This window comes from Scophthalmus maximus, chromosome 12 (assembly GCF_022379125.1).
Source record: "Scophthalmus maximus strain ysfricsl-2021 chromosome 12, ASM2237912v1, whole genome shotgun sequence".
NCBI lineage: Eukaryota > Metazoa > Chordata > Actinopteri > Pleuronectiformes > Scophthalmidae > Scophthalmus > Scophthalmus maximus.
This window is the reverse complement of record NC_061526.1, coordinates 10314521-10333058: the sequence shown is the minus strand read 5'-3', so window position 1 is coordinate 10333058 and position 18538 is coordinate 10314521. Positions and strand designations below refer to the sequence as shown.

The 18538-nt window shown below is 45.4% G+C and overlaps 2 protein-coding genes across 2 annotated transcripts; both read right to left on the bottom strand.

Annotated features, from left to right (window-relative positions):
• Positions 1-557: 557 nt before the first annotated feature.
• On the bottom strand, positions 558-2476 carry emc4 (ER membrane protein complex subunit 4). The gene is made up of 6 exons (XM_035620274.2): positions 2376-2476; positions 1867-2012; positions 1643-1757; positions 1366-1519; positions 1111-1271; positions 558-879 (listed from the first exon to the last, which is right to left on the bottom strand). The coding sequence occupies exons 2-6, from the start codon at positions 1971-1973 to the stop codon at positions 844-846; spliced, it is 573 nt and encodes a 190-aa protein (XP_035476167.1). The 5' UTR covers positions 1974-2012; positions 2376-2476; the 3' UTR covers positions 558-843.
• Positions 2477-2561: 85 nt separating this feature from the next.
• si:cabz01101003.1 (ubiquitin carboxyl-terminal hydrolase CYLD) lies at positions 2562-18322 on the bottom strand. The gene is made up of 16 exons (XM_035617873.2): positions 17907-18322; positions 16810-16927; positions 16252-16409; positions 15664-16179; positions 15123-15228; positions 14509-14984; positions 14277-14442; positions 13949-14090; positions 13713-13829; positions 5386-5477; positions 5219-5282; positions 4404-4602; positions 4172-4280; positions 3958-4076; positions 3590-3797; positions 2562-3479 (listed from the first exon to the last, which is right to left on the bottom strand). The coding sequence occupies exons 1-16, from the start codon at positions 18078-18080 to the stop codon at positions 3295-3297; spliced, it is 2949 nt and encodes a 982-aa protein (XP_035473766.2). The 5' UTR covers positions 18081-18322; the 3' UTR covers positions 2562-3294.
• Positions 18323-18538: the final 216 nt, after the last annotated feature.

Sequence of the window (18538 nt, the reverse complement as noted above, 5' to 3'; positions counted from 1 at the left end):
TTAGTTTGTCCAGCCAGTTTAAAAATCTGTCTGCCCTCTGCCCCACCTGTCTGCCCCACCTTGATGCCATTGTTGTGATCAGGGTGTCGCTGCTGAAACCAACACACACACACACACAATAATTCCTATCATTTTAATTTAATTTTATTCTTTGCTTTATAATAATAATAATAATGATATTAATATATTTAATTTATAAAGCGCTTTTCATGTACCCAAAGCGCTGGTACAAAAAAATGAATAAATAAAGTGGATTTATGGAATAAAATGTTCATAGCAGTTGCACAACAATCTGCAGGTTGTAGCAGCTCACATTAACAAGATTAAACCTCCGGTCCAGATTAAACCTCCAGTCCAGATTAAACCCCCATGTTTTTCATAATCACGATACCTCTGGGGAATAATCTACTGGATTTAGAAACTGTACAAGCATTATGTTAATGAGCAGTAGATCAATATCATGATCATGTTAATAAACAATGTTTTATCTCAGAACCAAGGTTCCGTTCATTACGTATTTATCACGTTTGTGTGAATCATTCAAGATCAACACAAACTTCAGACAATATGGATTTAATATTTCATACAACACTTTCAGAGAAGAAATCAGTTATACAGGTGGATGATTTACTAACTGAAAAACAAAAACAAAAACAAACTTCACAGATTGTGATTGTTTACATAAAGTTCTGTTATTAATGAAGTTTGTCTCAAACACAAACTGGATCTGGAACAGATAAATAATCTGAGTAAGTAAATGAGACGATGTGGGTGTGTGTGTGTGTGTGTATTGTGACCCGTCATCAGTATATAACCCTCTGTGAGTATTGGAATGCGTCCTCTTCACAGCACCATCCCTCCGCCCATGATCTCCATCCTCTGAAGACACAACACAACCACAGAGAAGATTAAATATGGAAAAGTCATAAAATTTTTGATGATATTCACCAAATCAATAGACAACATTTTGTTCTCTTCTGATCGATCTGCACAAACAGACCGAAAAACACACAACCAACAACCAAAGGAACAAAACAATGAGGTGAAGGAAGTGTGTGTGACGTTGAGTAGAGACATTGAGGACAGCACAGTACAGTACAGAGAGTTTACCTGAGGCGGCTCTATGAAGGCCAGCCAATCAGACGAGTGTGTTGGGAGCAGGCCCATTGACTGACACTTGTATATGGCCAAGGCGGAGCCCAGGAGGTTTCCCACCAGGTAGACGAGGCCCTGCAGCCACTGCTGACTGGACGACTCCAACAGCTTGAAGGCTGAGACACCAACATCACTCGTTCATGAAGAGGCACTGTACATTATTATTATTATTATTATTATTATCATTATTACTACACGTGAACCACTCACTGGCAGACATGGACATCAGAGCCTGGATGGGCCTCCAGGCCATCATACACACCATCATGATGGGGAAGATGGAGATGGTGTTGCCCGACATGTACATGATGAACAGGTTCATGGGAATCTGCTTCAGGGGCCCGAGGGCCACGTCCCAACAGCGCTGCAGCACAGGAGCACACGCCGCGCACACACACACACACACACACACACACGTTTTATTATTATGAACTACACAATGTGAGTAACACACTGTAAACTACAGTCCACACACATACACACACACCTTCTCCACCAGGTTCTTGTCCGTCTCCTGGATGCTGGTGTCGGGGACGGGTTTCTCCGAGTAGCCGATGGGGTAGACAACGTCGCCCTGCCCGCCCTGCCGGTCGCCACGACTCCTGAGGCACAGACGTGACACATGACGTACAGGAAGTGACACGACACGGACAGGATGTGATGGGGTCACACCGGGGTCACCTGCTCGTTGATGAATTTCTGTGTTTTTACCTCGTGTTTCCGGCGCTCAGCTCCAAAGCCCATTTCATCCTCCGGGCCCCGCCCCCTCCTCTGGTCGACAGAGCTCCTCCCCCTCCTTGTCCCCCTGGAGACGTCATGGCAACCGACTGCACTGGACCTCAGAGACAGAGACGATGCTGCAGAGGACACAGATTACAGTAGTTTACAGATTACTGTACAGCAGTAGTTTACAGATTACTGCGTTAGTTCAGCACAACAATCATTGGTTCACCTGTGCTTCATTTGTCAGTTACAACTTCTATTTATTTTCCTGCTTGACAGAAGTCATGTTTCTTTATATTCGTATCGATTAAAGTCATCGATCAGTCTCAGTCTTAGTTCTGTTTTCAGACAGTTTCAGTCGCTGTGGATCCGACACAGAATATTATGAACCGGTTGTTGTTCAGACACAGAACCAGAACATTATAAACCATGAACCGGTTGTAGAACCAGAACATCGGGTCAGGTTCACTTGATGTAAAACAACAAACCGTCGTTACCTTAAAGAATCATCCGCTTCTCTTTGTCTGATTCTTCGATCGAACGACAGAATATGTGTCGCGGAACGAGTCGGTCACTTCCGTCGCTCACTGGCTTCGCGGCTCACAATGATGACGCAGCATCGCTGCCATGAGTAACGCTCGCCCTCTGGTGGTTCTCCAGGGGAAATGTTCTTACACACTCCAGTGATTTAGTTTGATTTTATTGTGGAAAAATAAGATAAAGAAAAAAGATAAAGATATAATAATACAAAATAATAATTTATAACACGGTCCTTAATATAGAAGCATAAGATTCACTGAATAGGAAATATAAGATAGAACTTTATTCATCCCACACCGGAGAAGTTACAGCAGCAGAGTATCATAAACAATAAGTATCACAAAGAAAAAGTATCACAAAGAGTAAGAATCATAAAAAAATAACTATCATAAACAATAAGTATAATAAAAAATAATTATCACAAAGAATACATACCATAAAGAATAAGTATCATAAACAATAAGTATCACAAAGAATAAGTATAAGAATAGCAAAAATATACAATAAAAAATCCATTTCTTATCAAGAGCAGATTTTATATTTTATATAAAATCAAAATTTACAAGAAGGGATCAACAAATACTTGTCGTCTGTAGCTCAACTATGACAGGATGATGATGATGTAATGTTCATTTCATAGACAAATTCATAACCACGTCTTTGATTGGATCAGGAACAAGAGTCTGGATATTTATCTATCAGAAAATGTTTTGCTTAAATCTGTCACATAAATGTTTTAAAACATGAGGGACTAGAATCCCCCAAGATGCATTTCACTGCCAGGTTCAAACAGGAAGCTGTACGAACGTCTTCATATTCTCCTGGATGAAGTGGAAAATAAAATAAAATCTTATATATAATATATAATATGATGTGTCACTTGTACAGGCTGAGCTCAGGACTGTGGTACAGACACATGTAGGAGTCACACAGCAGGCGGCGCGCCGGCTCCCGTAGTGAGGCAGGGTCCACTCGGCTCAGCTCCTCCTCTGATAGGCCGAGGTAACGACCCACCTCGGGACACGCCATCACCCGGGGGACGTTGAAGCCATTCTCGCCACCTGGGTGAGAGCAGGACAAACGTTACCCAAACCCCTTGGAAGGAAAAGATCCACAAGAAGTCAGAGTCTCACATCCAGAGAAGTTCTGGAAGCATCTGACGTTCTCTCACCTTCTCTGTCGGCCATACTGTCAAAGAACATCCAGTCGGTGGGGAGCGGTCCGTGTCTGATAAAGCTCACGTAGTGACTCGTCTCGATGCTCGTCACGGCGAAGAGAGACATCGTCTGGCGGGCGCAGTGCAGAGAGCTGGGCCACGGTCCCGCAGGAACGCCGACCTTCACCGGGCTGTGGGACGTCCTCTTCCTGTGACTGTGGACCTGACGAAGACAAACACAAACACAACATTTCTATTACCACAGGTCGTGTTCTCAGCCGGATCCATAAGAACCGATCAGTGGAGAAGGTTACCCCTGTGTACATTGTGTGTATGTTCTGTATGTTGTGTGTATGTTGTGTGCTGTTAGTGATTCGACACACCTGTGTGTTGCAGGTGGGGCAGAACTGTTTGAGCCGACCCGGCGTGATGTCCACGTCAGTGTAACACTGCAGACACTCCCACTGGGCCACAGCCTGACAGATGCTGCACTGCCTCAGAGCTGAGACGAGGACCAGACACATTATTCATCTTCAACAGTAACAACTATTCATATTAGCTTCAATGTATTTTATATAAACCAGAGGGTCGCCTCACTGTCGTCCAGCAGGTCGGTGATGTCCAGGCTGAGAGTCGGAAAGATGGCGTCAAACATTTTGAAGTCCTTCCCAAACCGGGGCATGAGCAGCAGGAGACAGGAAGGAGCCTGGTGGGTGATCAACACACCACCCGATCAATTATTAACATTTCAGGTCAATAATAATAATAATAATAATCATAATAATAATAAAAAATACAGCTCCAGAAATCTCCAGCACATTTCTGTTACCTCAACAAACTTGAGGCCGGCGTTGAGGAAGGAGGACTCGAGCAGCGTTTGGACGCCGGCGACTCTCATCCGACTGGACGAGGGCAGGGAGAGAGGGGGGGGGGAGTCGCCCGGGGAATGGGGTGAGGGGGGGGAGGGGGGGATGGCGGGCGGGAAGAGCTGGTAGAGGTGACACTCCTGAGGCTGCTGGGTCATGGACCTGAGGAGACCGGAGAAGGTCAGAACTATATTCATGGATCATGTGGAGAAAAATAGATTCAAACGTGTCTGATACAGTAAAATATGTTTCTCTTTGATGTGAAACTCACACATTTATCTTCTGAGGAGGGAAAATCACTTGATCTCCTTAAGTCTAAGAAACATCTTTAATCAAAGACTAACTGTTATTATACGAACATGAAACACGCAGCTTCCTGTCGATCTTCAGTTTCTAGGTTTGAAACGTGAAAACATAATTTTTTTTTTTCACTTATGGACGTTTGGAGCCACCGATCTGATTCAGTGTCTGATCAGTGAACAGGAGCGATTCTGATTATTTTTTTTTATTGTTTATGTGGTATTTTATTTCTGTAGACACTAGGGGGCGCTAAGCACCAGAGACAGCTACAGGCAGCAGGTGAGTTGGAGGCAGGTGAACCAGAGCACGAGAGACGAGAGGAAAATGTTTGTCTGATGTTTGGACGGGAACGGGGATCGAACCTCCGATCTTCTGGTTAGTGGACGACCGTCTCTACCTCCTGAACTAAAAGCAGATGAGAGGCCTCTGCGTGTGGACGCGCAGACGAGAGGAGAGTCACAACAAAATGAAACAGAACCTGATCTTGAGGAGCGGCTCAACTCGGAGGAGCTGGAAGAGCCTGTTGAGGAATTCTTCAGGATCTGAGAGTGAGAGAGAGAGAGAGAGAGAGAGAGAGAGAGAGAGAGAGAGAATTCTTCAGTCTGATCACATGGGGTGAACACACACACAGACAAAAACACACACCTTTCTCCTGGCTGGTGAAGCCCGTGTTTCTGTCCGCCGCCTCCAGCAGACGCCTCAGGGCCATGGTCTTGCTTGCACACACGTAGCCGAACCTTGGAAACACACAGATACGTTAGGAAACACACAGAGGACACACACAGAGAGGACACACACAGATACGTTAGGAAACACACAGAGGACACACACAGATACGTTAGGACACACACAGATACGTTGGGACACACACAGAGGACACACACAGATACGTTAGGAAACACACAGAGGACACACACAGATACGTTAGGAAACACACAGAGGACACACACAGATACGTTAGGAAACACACAGAGGACACACACAGATACGTTAGGAAACACACAGAGGACACACACAGATACGTTAGGAAACACACAGAGGACACACACAGATACGTTAGGAAACACACAGAGGACACACACAGATACGTTAGGAAACACACAGAGGAAACACACAGATACGTTAGGAAACACACAGAGGACACACACATATGTTAGGAAACACACAGAGGACACACACAGATACGTTAGGAAACGCACAGAGGAAACACACATATGTTAGGAAACACACAGAGGACACACACAGATACGTTAGGAAACACACAGAGGACACACACAGATATGTTAGGAAACACACAGAGGAAACACACAGATATGTTAGGAAACACACAGAGGAAACACACAGATATGTTAGGAAACACACAGAGGAAACACACAGAGGACACACAGATACGTTAGGAAACACACAGAGGACACACACACAGAGGACACACACAGAGGACACACAGATACGTTAGGAAACGCACAGAGGACACACACAGAGGACACACACAGATACGTTAGGAAACACACAGACACACACAGATACGTTAGGAAACACACAGAGGACACACACAGATATGTTAGGAAACACACAGAGGAAACACACATATGTTAGGAAACACACAGAGGACACACAGATACGTTAGGAAACACACAGAGGACACACACAGATACGTTAGGACACACACAGATATGTTAGGAAACACACAGAGGAAACACAGAGAGGACACACACAGATACGTTAGGAAACACACAGAGGACACACACAGATATGTTAGGAAACACACACAGGACACACACAGATATGTTAGGAAACACACAGAGGAAACACACAGAGGACACACACAGATACGTTAGGAAACACACAGAGGACACACACAGATACGTTAGGAAACACACACAGGACACACAGATATGTTAGGAAACACACAGAGGACACACACAGATACGTTAGGAAACACACAGAGGACACACACAGATACGTTAGGAAACACACAGAGGACACACACAGATACGTTAGGACACACACAGGCACGTTAGGACACACACAGAGGACACACACAAATACGTTAGGAAACACACAGAGGACACACATATACGTTAGGAAACACACAGAGGACACACACAGATATGTTAGGAAACACACAGAGGACACAGATATACGTTAGGAAACACACAGAGGACACACACAGATACGTTAGGACACACACAGATATGTTAGGAAACACACAGAGGACACACATATACGTTAGGAAACACACAGAGGACACACACAGGCACGTTAGGACACACACAGAGGACACACAGATACGTTAGGAAACACACAGAGGACACACACATATACGTTGGGAAACACACAGAGGACACACACAGATATGTTAGGAAACACACAGAGGACACAGATATACGTTAGGAAACACACAGAGGACTCACACAGATACGTTAGGACACACACAGGCACGTTAGGACACACACAGAGGACACACATATACGTTAGGAAACACACAGAGGACACACACAGATACGTTAGGAAACACACAGAGGACACACAGATACGTTAGGAAACACACAGAGGACACACACAGAGGACACACACAGATACGTTAGGAAACACACAGAGGAAACACACAGATATGTTAGGAAACACACGGAGGACACACACAGATATGTTAGGAAACACACAGAGGACACACACAGATACGTTAGGAAACACACAGAGGAAACACACAGAGGACACACACACAGGACACACACAGATATGTTAGGAAACACACGGAGGACACACACAGATATGTTAGGAAACACACAGAGGACACACACAGATACGTTAGGAAACACACAGAGGAAACACACAGAGGACACACACACAGGACACACACAGATATGTTAGGAAACACACAGAGGAAACACACAGAGGACACACAGATACGTTAGGAAACACACAGAGGACACACACAGATACGTTAGGAAACACACAGAGGACACACACAGATACGTTAGGACACACACAGGCACGTTAGGACACACACAGAGGACACACACAGATACTTTAGGAAACACACAGAGGACACACACAGATACGTTAGGAAACACACAGAGGACACACACAGATACGTTAGGAAACACACAGAGGACACACACAGATATGTTAGGACACACACAGAGGACACACACAGATACGTTAGGAAACACAGAGGACACACACAGATACTTTAGGAAACACACAGAGGACACACACAGATACGTTAGGAAACACACAGAGGACACACACAGATACTTTAGGAAACACACAGAGGACACACACAGATACGTTAGGAAACACACAGAGGACACACACATACGTTAGGAAACACACAGAGGACACACACAGATACGTTAGGAAACACACAGAGGACACACACAGATACGTTAGGAAACACACAGAGGACACACACAGATATGTTAGGAAACACACAGAGGACACACACAGATATGTTAGGAAACACACAGAGGAAACACACAGAGGACACACACAGATACGTTAGGAAACACACAGAGGAAACACACAGAGGAAACACACATATGTTAGGAAACACACAGAGGACACACACAGATACGTTAGGAAACACACAGAGAACACACACAGATACGTTAGGAAACACACAGAGGACACACACAGAGGACACACAGATACGTTAGGAAACACAGAGGAAACACACAGAGGACACACACAGATACGTTAGGAAACACACAGAGGACACACAGATATGTTAGGAAACACACAGAGGACACACACAGATACGTTAGGAAACACACAGAGGACACACACAGATACGTTAGGAAACACACAGAGGACACACACAGATACGTTAGGAAACACACAGAGGACACACACAGATACGTTAGGAAACACACAGAGGACACACACAGATACGTTAGGAAACACACAGAGGACACACACAGATATGTTAGGAAACACACAGAGGAAACACACATATGTTAGGAAACACACAGAGGACACACACAGATACGTTAGGAAACACACAGAGGACACACACAGATATGTTGGGAAACACACAGAGGAAACACACAGAGGACACACAGATACGTTAGGAAACACACAGAGGACACACACACAGAGGACACACACAGAGGACACAGATACGTTAGGAAACGCACAGAGGACACACACAGATACGTTAGGAAACGCACAGAGGACACACACAGAGGACACACACAGATACGTTAGGAAACACACAGAGGACACACACAGATATGTTAGGAAACACACAGAGGAAACACACATATGTTAGGAAACACACAGAGGACACACACAGATACGTTAGGAAACGCACAGAGGAAACACACAGATATGTTAGGAAACACACAGAGGAAACACACATATGTTAGGAAACACACAGAGGACACACACAGATACGTTAGGAAACGCACAGAGGAAACACACAGATACGTTAGGAAACGCACAGAGGAAACACACAGATATGTTAGGAAACACACAGAGGAAACACACATATGTTAGGAAACACACAGAGGAAACACACATATGTTAGGAAACACACAGAGGACACACACAGATATGTTAGGAAACACACAGAGGAAACACACAGAGGACACACACACATATGTTAGGAAACACACAGAGGACACACACAGATACGTTAGGAAACACACAGAGGAAACACAGAGAGGACACACACACAGGACACACACAGATATGTTAGGAAACACACAGAGGACACACACAGATATGTTAGGAAACACACAGAGGAAACACACATACGTTAGGAAACACACAGAGGACACACACAGATACGTTAGGAAACACACAGAGGACACACACAGATACGTTAGGAAACACACAGAGGAAACACACAGAGGACACACACAGATATGTTAGGAAACACACAGAGGACACACAGATACGTTAGGAAACACACAGAGGACACACACAGAGGACACACACAGATACGTTAGGAAACACACAGAGGAAACACACAGATATGTTAGGAAACACACGGAGGACACACACAGATATGTTAGGAAACACACAGAGGACACACACAGATACGTTAGGAAACACACAGAGGAAACACACAGAGGACACACACACAGGACACACACAGATATGTTAGGAAACACACGGAGGACACACACAGATATGTTAGGAAACACACAGAGGACACACACAGATACGTTAGGAAACACACAGAGGAAACACACAGAGGACACACACAGATACGTTAGGAAACACACAGAGGACACACACAGATACGTTAGGACACACACAGAGGACACACACAAATACGTTAGGACACACACAGATACGTTAGGAAACACAGAGGACACACACAGATACGTTAGGAAACACACAGAGGACACACACAGATACGTTAGGAAACACACAGAGGACACACACAGATATGTTAGGAAACACACAGAGGAAACACACAGAGGAAACACACATATGTTAGGAAACACACAGAGGACACACACAGATACGTTAGGAAACACACAGAGGACACACACAGATATGTTAGGAAACACACAGAGGAAACACACAGAGGACACACAGATACGTTAGGAAACACACAGAGGACACACACACAGAGGACACACACAGAGGACACAGATACGTTAGGAAACGCACAGAGGACACACACAGATACGTTAGGAAACGCACAGAGGACACACACAGAGGACACACACAGATACGTTAGGAAACACACAGAGGACACACACAGATATGTTAGGAAACACACAGAGGAAACACACATATGTTAGGAAACACACAGAGGACACACACAGATACGTTAGGAAACGCACAGAGGAAACACACAGATATGTTAGGAAACACACAGAGGAAACACACATATGTTAGGAAACACACAGAGGACACACACAGATACGTTAGGAAACGCACAGAGGAAACACACAGATACGTTAGGAAACGCACAGAGGAAACACACAGATATGTTAGGAAACACACAGAGGAAACACACATATGTTAGGAAACACACAGAGGAAACACACATATGTTAGGAAACACACAGAGGACACACACAGATATGTTAGGAAACACACAGAGGAAACACACAGAGGACACACACACATATGTTAGGAAACACACAGAGGACACACACAGATACGTTAGGAAACACACAGAGGAAACACAGAGAGGACACACACACAGGACACACACAGATATGTTAGGAAACACACAGAGGACACACACAGATATGTTAGGAAACACACAGAGGAAACACACATACGTTAGGAAACACACAGAGGACACACACAGATACGTTAGGAAACACACAGAGGACACACACAGATACGTTAGGAAACACACAGAGGAAACACACAGAGGACACACACAGATATGTTAGGAAACACACAGAGGACACACAGATACGTTAGGAAACACACAGAGGACACACACAGAGGACACACACAGATACGTTAGGAAACACACAGAGGAAACACACAGATATGTTAGGAAACACACGGAGGACACACACAGATATGTTAGGAAACACACAGAGGACACACACAGATACGTTAGGAAACACACAGAGGAAACACACAGAGGACACACACACAGGACACACACAGATATGTTAGGAAACACACGGAGGACACACACAGATATGTTAGGAAACACACAGAGGACACACACAGATACGTTAGGAAACACACAGAGGAAACACACAGAGGACACACACAGATACGTTAGGAAACACACAGAGGACACACACAGATACGTTAGGACACACACAGAGGACACACACAAATACGTTAGGACACACACAGATACGTTAGGAAACACAGAGGACACACACAGATACGTTAGGAAACACACAGAGGACACACACAGATACGTTAGGAAACACACAGAGGACACACACAGATATGTTAGGAAACACACAGAGGAAACACACAGAGGAAACACACATATGTTAGGAAACACACAGAGGACACACACAGATACGTTAGGAAACACACAGAGGACACACACAGATATGTTAGGAAACACACAGAGGAAACACACAGAGGACACACAGATACGTTAGGAAACGCACAGAGGACACACACAGAGGACACACACAGATATGTTAGGAAACACACAGAGGACACAGATATGTTAGGAAACACACAGAGGACACACACACAGAGGACACACACAGATACGTTAGGAAACACACAGAGGACACACAGAGGACACATACAGATACGTTAGGCAACACACAGAGGACACACACAGAGGACACACACACACAGAGGACACACACAGATACGTTAGGAAACACACAGAGGACACACACACACAGAGGACACACACAGATACGTTAGGAAACACACAGAGGACACACACAGAGGACACACACAGATATGTTAGGAAACACACGGAGGACACACACAGATATGTTAGGAAACACACGGAGGACACACACAGATATGTTAGGAAACACACAGAGGAAACACACAGAGGACACACACACAGGACACACAGATATGTTAGGAAACACACAGAGGACATACACAGATACGTTAGGAAACACACAGAGGACACACACAGAGGACACACACAGATACGTTAGGAAACACACAGAGGACACACACAGATACGTTAGGAAACACACAGAGGACACACACAGATACGTTAGGACACACACAGGCACGTTAGGACACACACAGAGGACACACACAAATACGTTAGGACACACAGAGGACACACACAAATACGTTAGGACACACAGAGGACACACACAGATACGTTAGGAAACACACAGAGGACACACACAGAGGACACACACACACAGAGGACACACACAGATACGTTAGGAAACACACAGAGGACACACACAGATATGTTAGGAAACACACGGAGGACACACACAGATATGTTAGGAAACACACAGAGGACACACACAGAGGACACACACAGATATGTTAGGAAACACACGGAGGACACACACAGATATGTTAGGAAACACACAGAGGAAACACACATATGTTAGGAAACACACAGAGGACACACACAGATATGTTAGGAAACACACAGAGGAAGCACACAGATATGTTAGGAAACACACAGAGGACACACACATATACGTTAGGAAACACACAGAGGAAACACACATATGTTAGGAAACACACAGAGGACACACACAGATATGTTAGGAAACACACAGAGGAAGCACACAGATATGTTAGGAAACACACAGAGGACACACACAGATACGTTAGGAAACACACAGAGGACACACACAGATATGTTAGGAAACACACAGAGGAAACACACAGAGGACACACACAGATACGTTAGGAAACACACAGAGGACACACACATATACGTTAGGAAACACACAGAGGACACACACAGATATGTTAGGAAACACACAGAGGAAACACACAGAGGACACACACAGATACGTTAGGAAACACACAGAGGACACACACAGATATGTTAGGAAACACACAGAGGACACACACAGATATGTTAGGAAACACACAGAGGAAACACACAGAGGACACACACAGATACGTTAGGAAACACACAGAGGACACACAGATATGTTAGGAAACACACAGAGGAAACACACAGAGGACACACACAGATATGTTAGGAAACACACAGAGGACACACAGATATGTTAGGAAACACACAGAGGAAACACACAGAGGACACACACAGATACGTTAGGAAACACACAGAGGACACACACAGATACGTTAGGAAACACAGAGGACACACACAGATACGTTAGGAAACACAGAGGACACACACAGATACGTTAGGAAACACAGAGGGCACACACAGATACGTTAGGAAACACAGAGGACTCACAGATACGTTAGGAAACGCACAGAGGACACACACAGATACGTTAGGACACACACAGAGGACACACACAGAGGACACACACACAGAGGAAACATCTCCAGACTGATTCAGTAAAACTTAATATTAGATATAAATGGTCCACCGACCTTCGAAGGGGGTTGACGACCTCACAGCGCAGCAGGTCCTGAGCCTGACAGGACGTCGGGTCAATGTCACACGGCCAGAACAAAATCCAGTCTGCAGAACTACAGACGGAGAACAGACTGGGGGGGGGGGGGGGGGGGGGGGGTTAAAGACATGTCACTGTTGGTCATCATGTTATTAAAGAAGGTTATTGTTGGTCATTATGTTTTATTAAACAAAGTTATTAATATCGTTGCACCTGAACAGCGTAGCGTCCAGGTAGCAGGAGTTCAAGTGACCCTGGATCCCTCTCTTCCAGCCCTGGTACCGTTCTCTGGCCTCGTCTCCGTCCACGGGAGGCGTGTCCTCCTCCACACGCTCGCTGCCCCACTCGGCAAACGCTATATATATATATATATATATATATATATATATATATATTTACACATCGAAACGTTCAAACATTAAACTGAATACAAGCGTTGACACATTTGCTGCGTCGCCTTCGTCGTCGGACTCATCTGTTCCTGTGACGATGTCATGATATAAAGATTCACTTCCTGTCCAGTGACATCACATCTTCCTACCTATGGAGTTGCAGCGCTCCACTTGATTGATGGGTGTCTCGGGGGCGGGGAACCTGGAGTCCCTCCTACAATTGCGCAGCTTGACGAACAGCCCCTTATTGGCCGGACAGCGGAAGTGTCGCTCACCGAGGTAACTGCCGTCCGTCCCCGCAGACAGCTCCTGGTCCTAAAGAGCACCGTGTTACAAGAAGAACAGAAATACAGACGATCCACCTCTCATTTCTCTTCTCACCAGCTCGATTCCGGCCACCGGCTCATGGATCCCACTGATCCTCCCGATCCAGCAGATGACCCCGAAGATGGGGGGGTCGTTGACCTCGACCATGGAGCCCACCTCCAGCGCCTCTCCGTCCTCCCCTACGGCGTCCGGGGGATCTGGATACGGCAGTGGGGAGGCGGGGCCGTGGACGCCGTTGGTGTGTTGCAGTTGCTCTGTAACCGTGGGCGACGTTGGACTGCGGAGTTTGGGCAGTGGCAGAGGGGGGGGCAGAGGCTTCAGGGGGGAAAGAGGCTTCAGGGCGGGTTTGGGCGGCGGCAGTGGAGGAGGCTTCGGCGCTGGTTTGGAGGGCGGCATTATGGCGAGCTTGGGAGCGAAGGCGGGTGGTGAAGTAGCAGCTGGTTTGGTGTCGGGGAACGGCGCCGGCTTCAGGATGGGTTTTGGTCGTTGTTGAGGAGGAGTGTGACGCTGGGACGTCGTCTCTGGAGACACTGAGAACATCATAAGTTCATAAGTTTCATCAAATGATTCTGTTCAATTGTTCAGGTTAATAAACCTTCTGTGAAGAGTGGTGTCATAGATAAATATATATATATAAATATAAAGGTGGTGTCATTTCCATACTGTACCTGAGGAAACGCTGTTGATTGGCAGTAAAAGTCCGTAGAGGACTGAAGGAATGTGACAGAGCTTCTCTCCCTGGTGAAGTCCGTCCCAGTTCCCGACCGGAGCGTCCTGACAGACACAAAGAGAAGATCTCAGAAATATACATTTTAAATAATCCTGCACAAAATAAAGCTAATATCTTGGTAACAGATTTTACTTATTTCAACCCAAAGTGACGACAGAATCGACCGTGTATTTTGCTCAACAATATTTGATATTAGTTCAACTTCAGTTTTGTGTAAATCCCCCATGAGACGAAAAAACTACAAATATAAGAGTTATTTGTTATTTCTGCTGCATTAATGAACTGATTATATTCTAACTGCACGTTTTCCAATTCCATGTTGTGACCATGACAGACATTAAAATAAATATCATAAAAGTAATAATTACCTACAACAGTTGTTTAATTAACGGTCTCTAGTTTGAGCTTTTGTAAAAGTTCTGATCAATGTTACTGATAAAATCATGTGATTACAGTTTTATCTTCTGAGTCGAACTGACCAGCAGGACGCCGACATACGTCCCAGACGAGGAGCGGCTGGGCAGGACGCCGCAGAAGCGCACCTCCCCGTAGTAGAGTACCTCCCCGCCGTAGAGCGTGTCCTCCAGGGGGAAACACACCCGCTGGCCCACGTGGAGCAGCGGAGCTGACGCAGAGCGGCGGACCTGGGTCTGGACTTGAGCGGCGATAGGCGCTGACTCCGCGGTTTGAGGGAGGAACACGGGAGCGAGCGGCTGAGGAGCGCCGCTGGGAGGAGGCTGGTGGAAACTGATATGACGACTCTGCTGCTGAAGATGATGGTGACTTGGGCGGCTGTCGTTGCTCTGGTGACCGTTGCTGGGGTGACGATGGTCTCGCTCGCGGCCTCGCTCCTGTGCAACAGAACCGTTTCTGCTCGTCCAGTGGCGAAGCCGGATGTCGCTGGCCGGGAGGAACAGGGCGCAGGCGTCGGGGCAGGTGAAGAGCCGCTGGCCTCTGAAGGAACCGTTGCTCACTCCTTTACCTGCCGCTGAACCCTGGAGACGTTGAACATTCAAATCATTTGGTTTCTCATCTGACGCTGTTTACTTCTTTCCTCGAACTTTTACCTTCAGTTGAACCCCAAAGAACACAGAGCTGCTGCCACGGGTCAGAGGTCCCACGTACTTGAGCTCCGCCTCCAGCAGCTCGTCCTGTTGGCCCCTCTGGACCCACAGGGGGGCGTCAGCCTGCAGCGCCACCAGCTGCTGCAGGATTATCGGGTTGTCTGGAAACAACGACGACACCATGAGGGAAGATAATTATAATTATCTGATTGTTATTGTGATAAAGATCCACGTTATTAGTTATTAAATGTTTGGTATGAGCATTAAAATTAGGTCAGGTTTGGTGTCAGGGATGAGAAAATGTATTTATATTTATAATTGTATATTCGCACGCGAACACTTGAATTCTGTGGCTCTTGTTTTAGATTTTAATAACTGTACTAAAAAATCACTGTGGACTGTAACTGTCACAATATTCTCTAGAATTACTTCATCTAGTATCTCCTCCACTATCACTTCAATCATTATTAACTTCATATTTCCTTTATTGATACAACTGATCCCATCCTTTTATCAATATTTCAATATTTATTTGTGCCGAGCGACACAAGGAGTTTTTACTTAGAAGCTTCAGACGAGCGTCCGGATCAGACACTGGCTCCAACAGACCGCTGAACTCGGACGGGACGTCGAGCAGGAACCTGCGCTCGACCTTCACCACCAGGCCGCTGTCCAGCACCTGAGGAGATATCATACTGTCAACTGGAATATTATACAGTATGAGTCCAACTGAAATATTATACAGTATGAGTCCAACTGGAATATTATACAGAATGAAATATTATGCAGTACAAGTCTAACTGAAATATTATAGAGTATGAGTCCAACTGGAATATCACACAGTATGAAATATTATACAGTACGAGCCCAACTGAAATATCATACAGTACGAGTTCAACTGAAATATCATACAGTATGAGTTCAACTGAAATATTATATAGTATGAGTCCAACTGAAATATTATATAGTACGAGTCCAACTGAATTATTATACAGTACAAGCCCAACTGAAATATCATACAGTACGAGTTCAACTGAAATATCATACAGTATGAGTTCAACTGAAATATTATATAGTACGAGTCCAACTGAAATATCATACAGTATGAATAAACCTCTGGGACACAGCAGCACAAAGGGAGGACGTTAGTGAGTCTGAGGACGTCATGTTGAAATAAATAAAAAAAGACATATATAATGTTGAGCCTTTCATATGAACCACTGACAAATGGATTGATTGATTGATTGATTGATTAATTGATTGATTGATGATGTCTAGATGAACCCAGATTGTTTCACCTGATGTTAAATATATTTTTTTTTATGTACCCGATGTTTCATCTGGACAAGACAACAAAGTATCAATTAACCTGTATATTACTTTATTGATAAATCAGTTTTCTTCACGGATCGTTCCATCTACAGGAGTGCACGCTGATTCATAACATATTTAATATAAATACTATGTTAAAATGAATATGTTGTAAAGTAAAGAAGTCAAGAGTCAAAGAGGAAACTAACTTTTACTGAAACAAACTTTAGTGAAGTACATTAAAGAAGTCAAGAGGAAAGTACAGTTCGAGTTACTCTGAACTGTTGGTGATTAAATGGACGAATCGTCTGATCCATTATTTAAAAGTGTAAATATGAACATGGTACCTTGACCCAGAGCCAGTCGCCCCCTCGGCTCCTGCCTTCCGCCGGCTCCTGGCACATGAACCCCCGCCGCAGGCGGATGGTTCCGTCCAGTCGGTCCTGGACCCGCAGGTGGGTCGAGATCACGAAGGTTCTGGGGGGGCGGCGCCTCCTGCCCTGCTCGTGAGCCCCGGACATCGTGGAGCAGTTCACACCGTGACGATAGTCCTGAACTATGATTCAGAAATCACACCGTGACGAGGTTCCGGTCCAGGTGACGACAGGTAGTGACGTCCACTCTGGCACTTCCTTCTTTCACTTGCTCCATCAGTCAGAACTGCGAGCGGCGCGAGACACTTTTAGGTCACTTCCTCGAACAGTAACAAACTTTAACTACTGTCACCGTACACGTCATCACGTCATCACGTCACCGACAACACGTCATCACGTCACCGGCAACACGACGCACCGCACCGCGAGGCCGGAAGCAGCTCGAGCGACACCGATTGGAGCCAATCGCGAGTGAGAAAAGTCGTTTGAGCCAATCAGAGAGTTTGTTGGCGTGAGTTGAAGCCAAGTAGGAAGCAAGGGGCCAACTCTGAGGCTGAGAAATGAAGCCTATGCGGAAGTGCTACAAACTGCAGTTCACTAGATGC

Bases quoted from the DNA above. Each gene is read 5' to 3' on its own strand.
- emc4 (XM_035620274.2), bottom strand. From the start codon at position 1,973: ATGACGTCTCCAGGGGGACAAGGAGGGGGAGGAGCTCTGTCGACCAGA. The intron at 1,520-1,642 runs GTGTGTGTGTAT...CCTGTGCTGCAG, and splicing joins ACAAGAACCTGGTGGAGAAG to CGCTGTTGGGACGTGGCCCT. The intron at 1,272-1,365 runs GTGAGTGGTTCA...TTGGTGTCTCAG, and splicing joins TCTGATGTCCATGTCTGCCA to CCTTCAAGCTGTTGGAGTCG.
- si:cabz01101003.1 (XM_035617873.2), bottom strand. From the start codon at position 18,080: ATGTCCGGGGCTCACGAGCAGGGCAGGAGGCGCCGCCCCCCCAGAACC. The intron at 16,410-16,809 runs GTAAAAACTCCT...CGTTGTTTCCAG, and splicing joins CGCTCGTCTGAAGCTTCTAA to ACAACCCGATAATCCTGCAG. The intron at 14,443-14,508 runs GTGAGAAGAGAA...GGTGCTCTTTAG, and splicing joins CGGTGGCCGGAATCGAGCTG to GACCAGGAGCTGTCTGCGGG.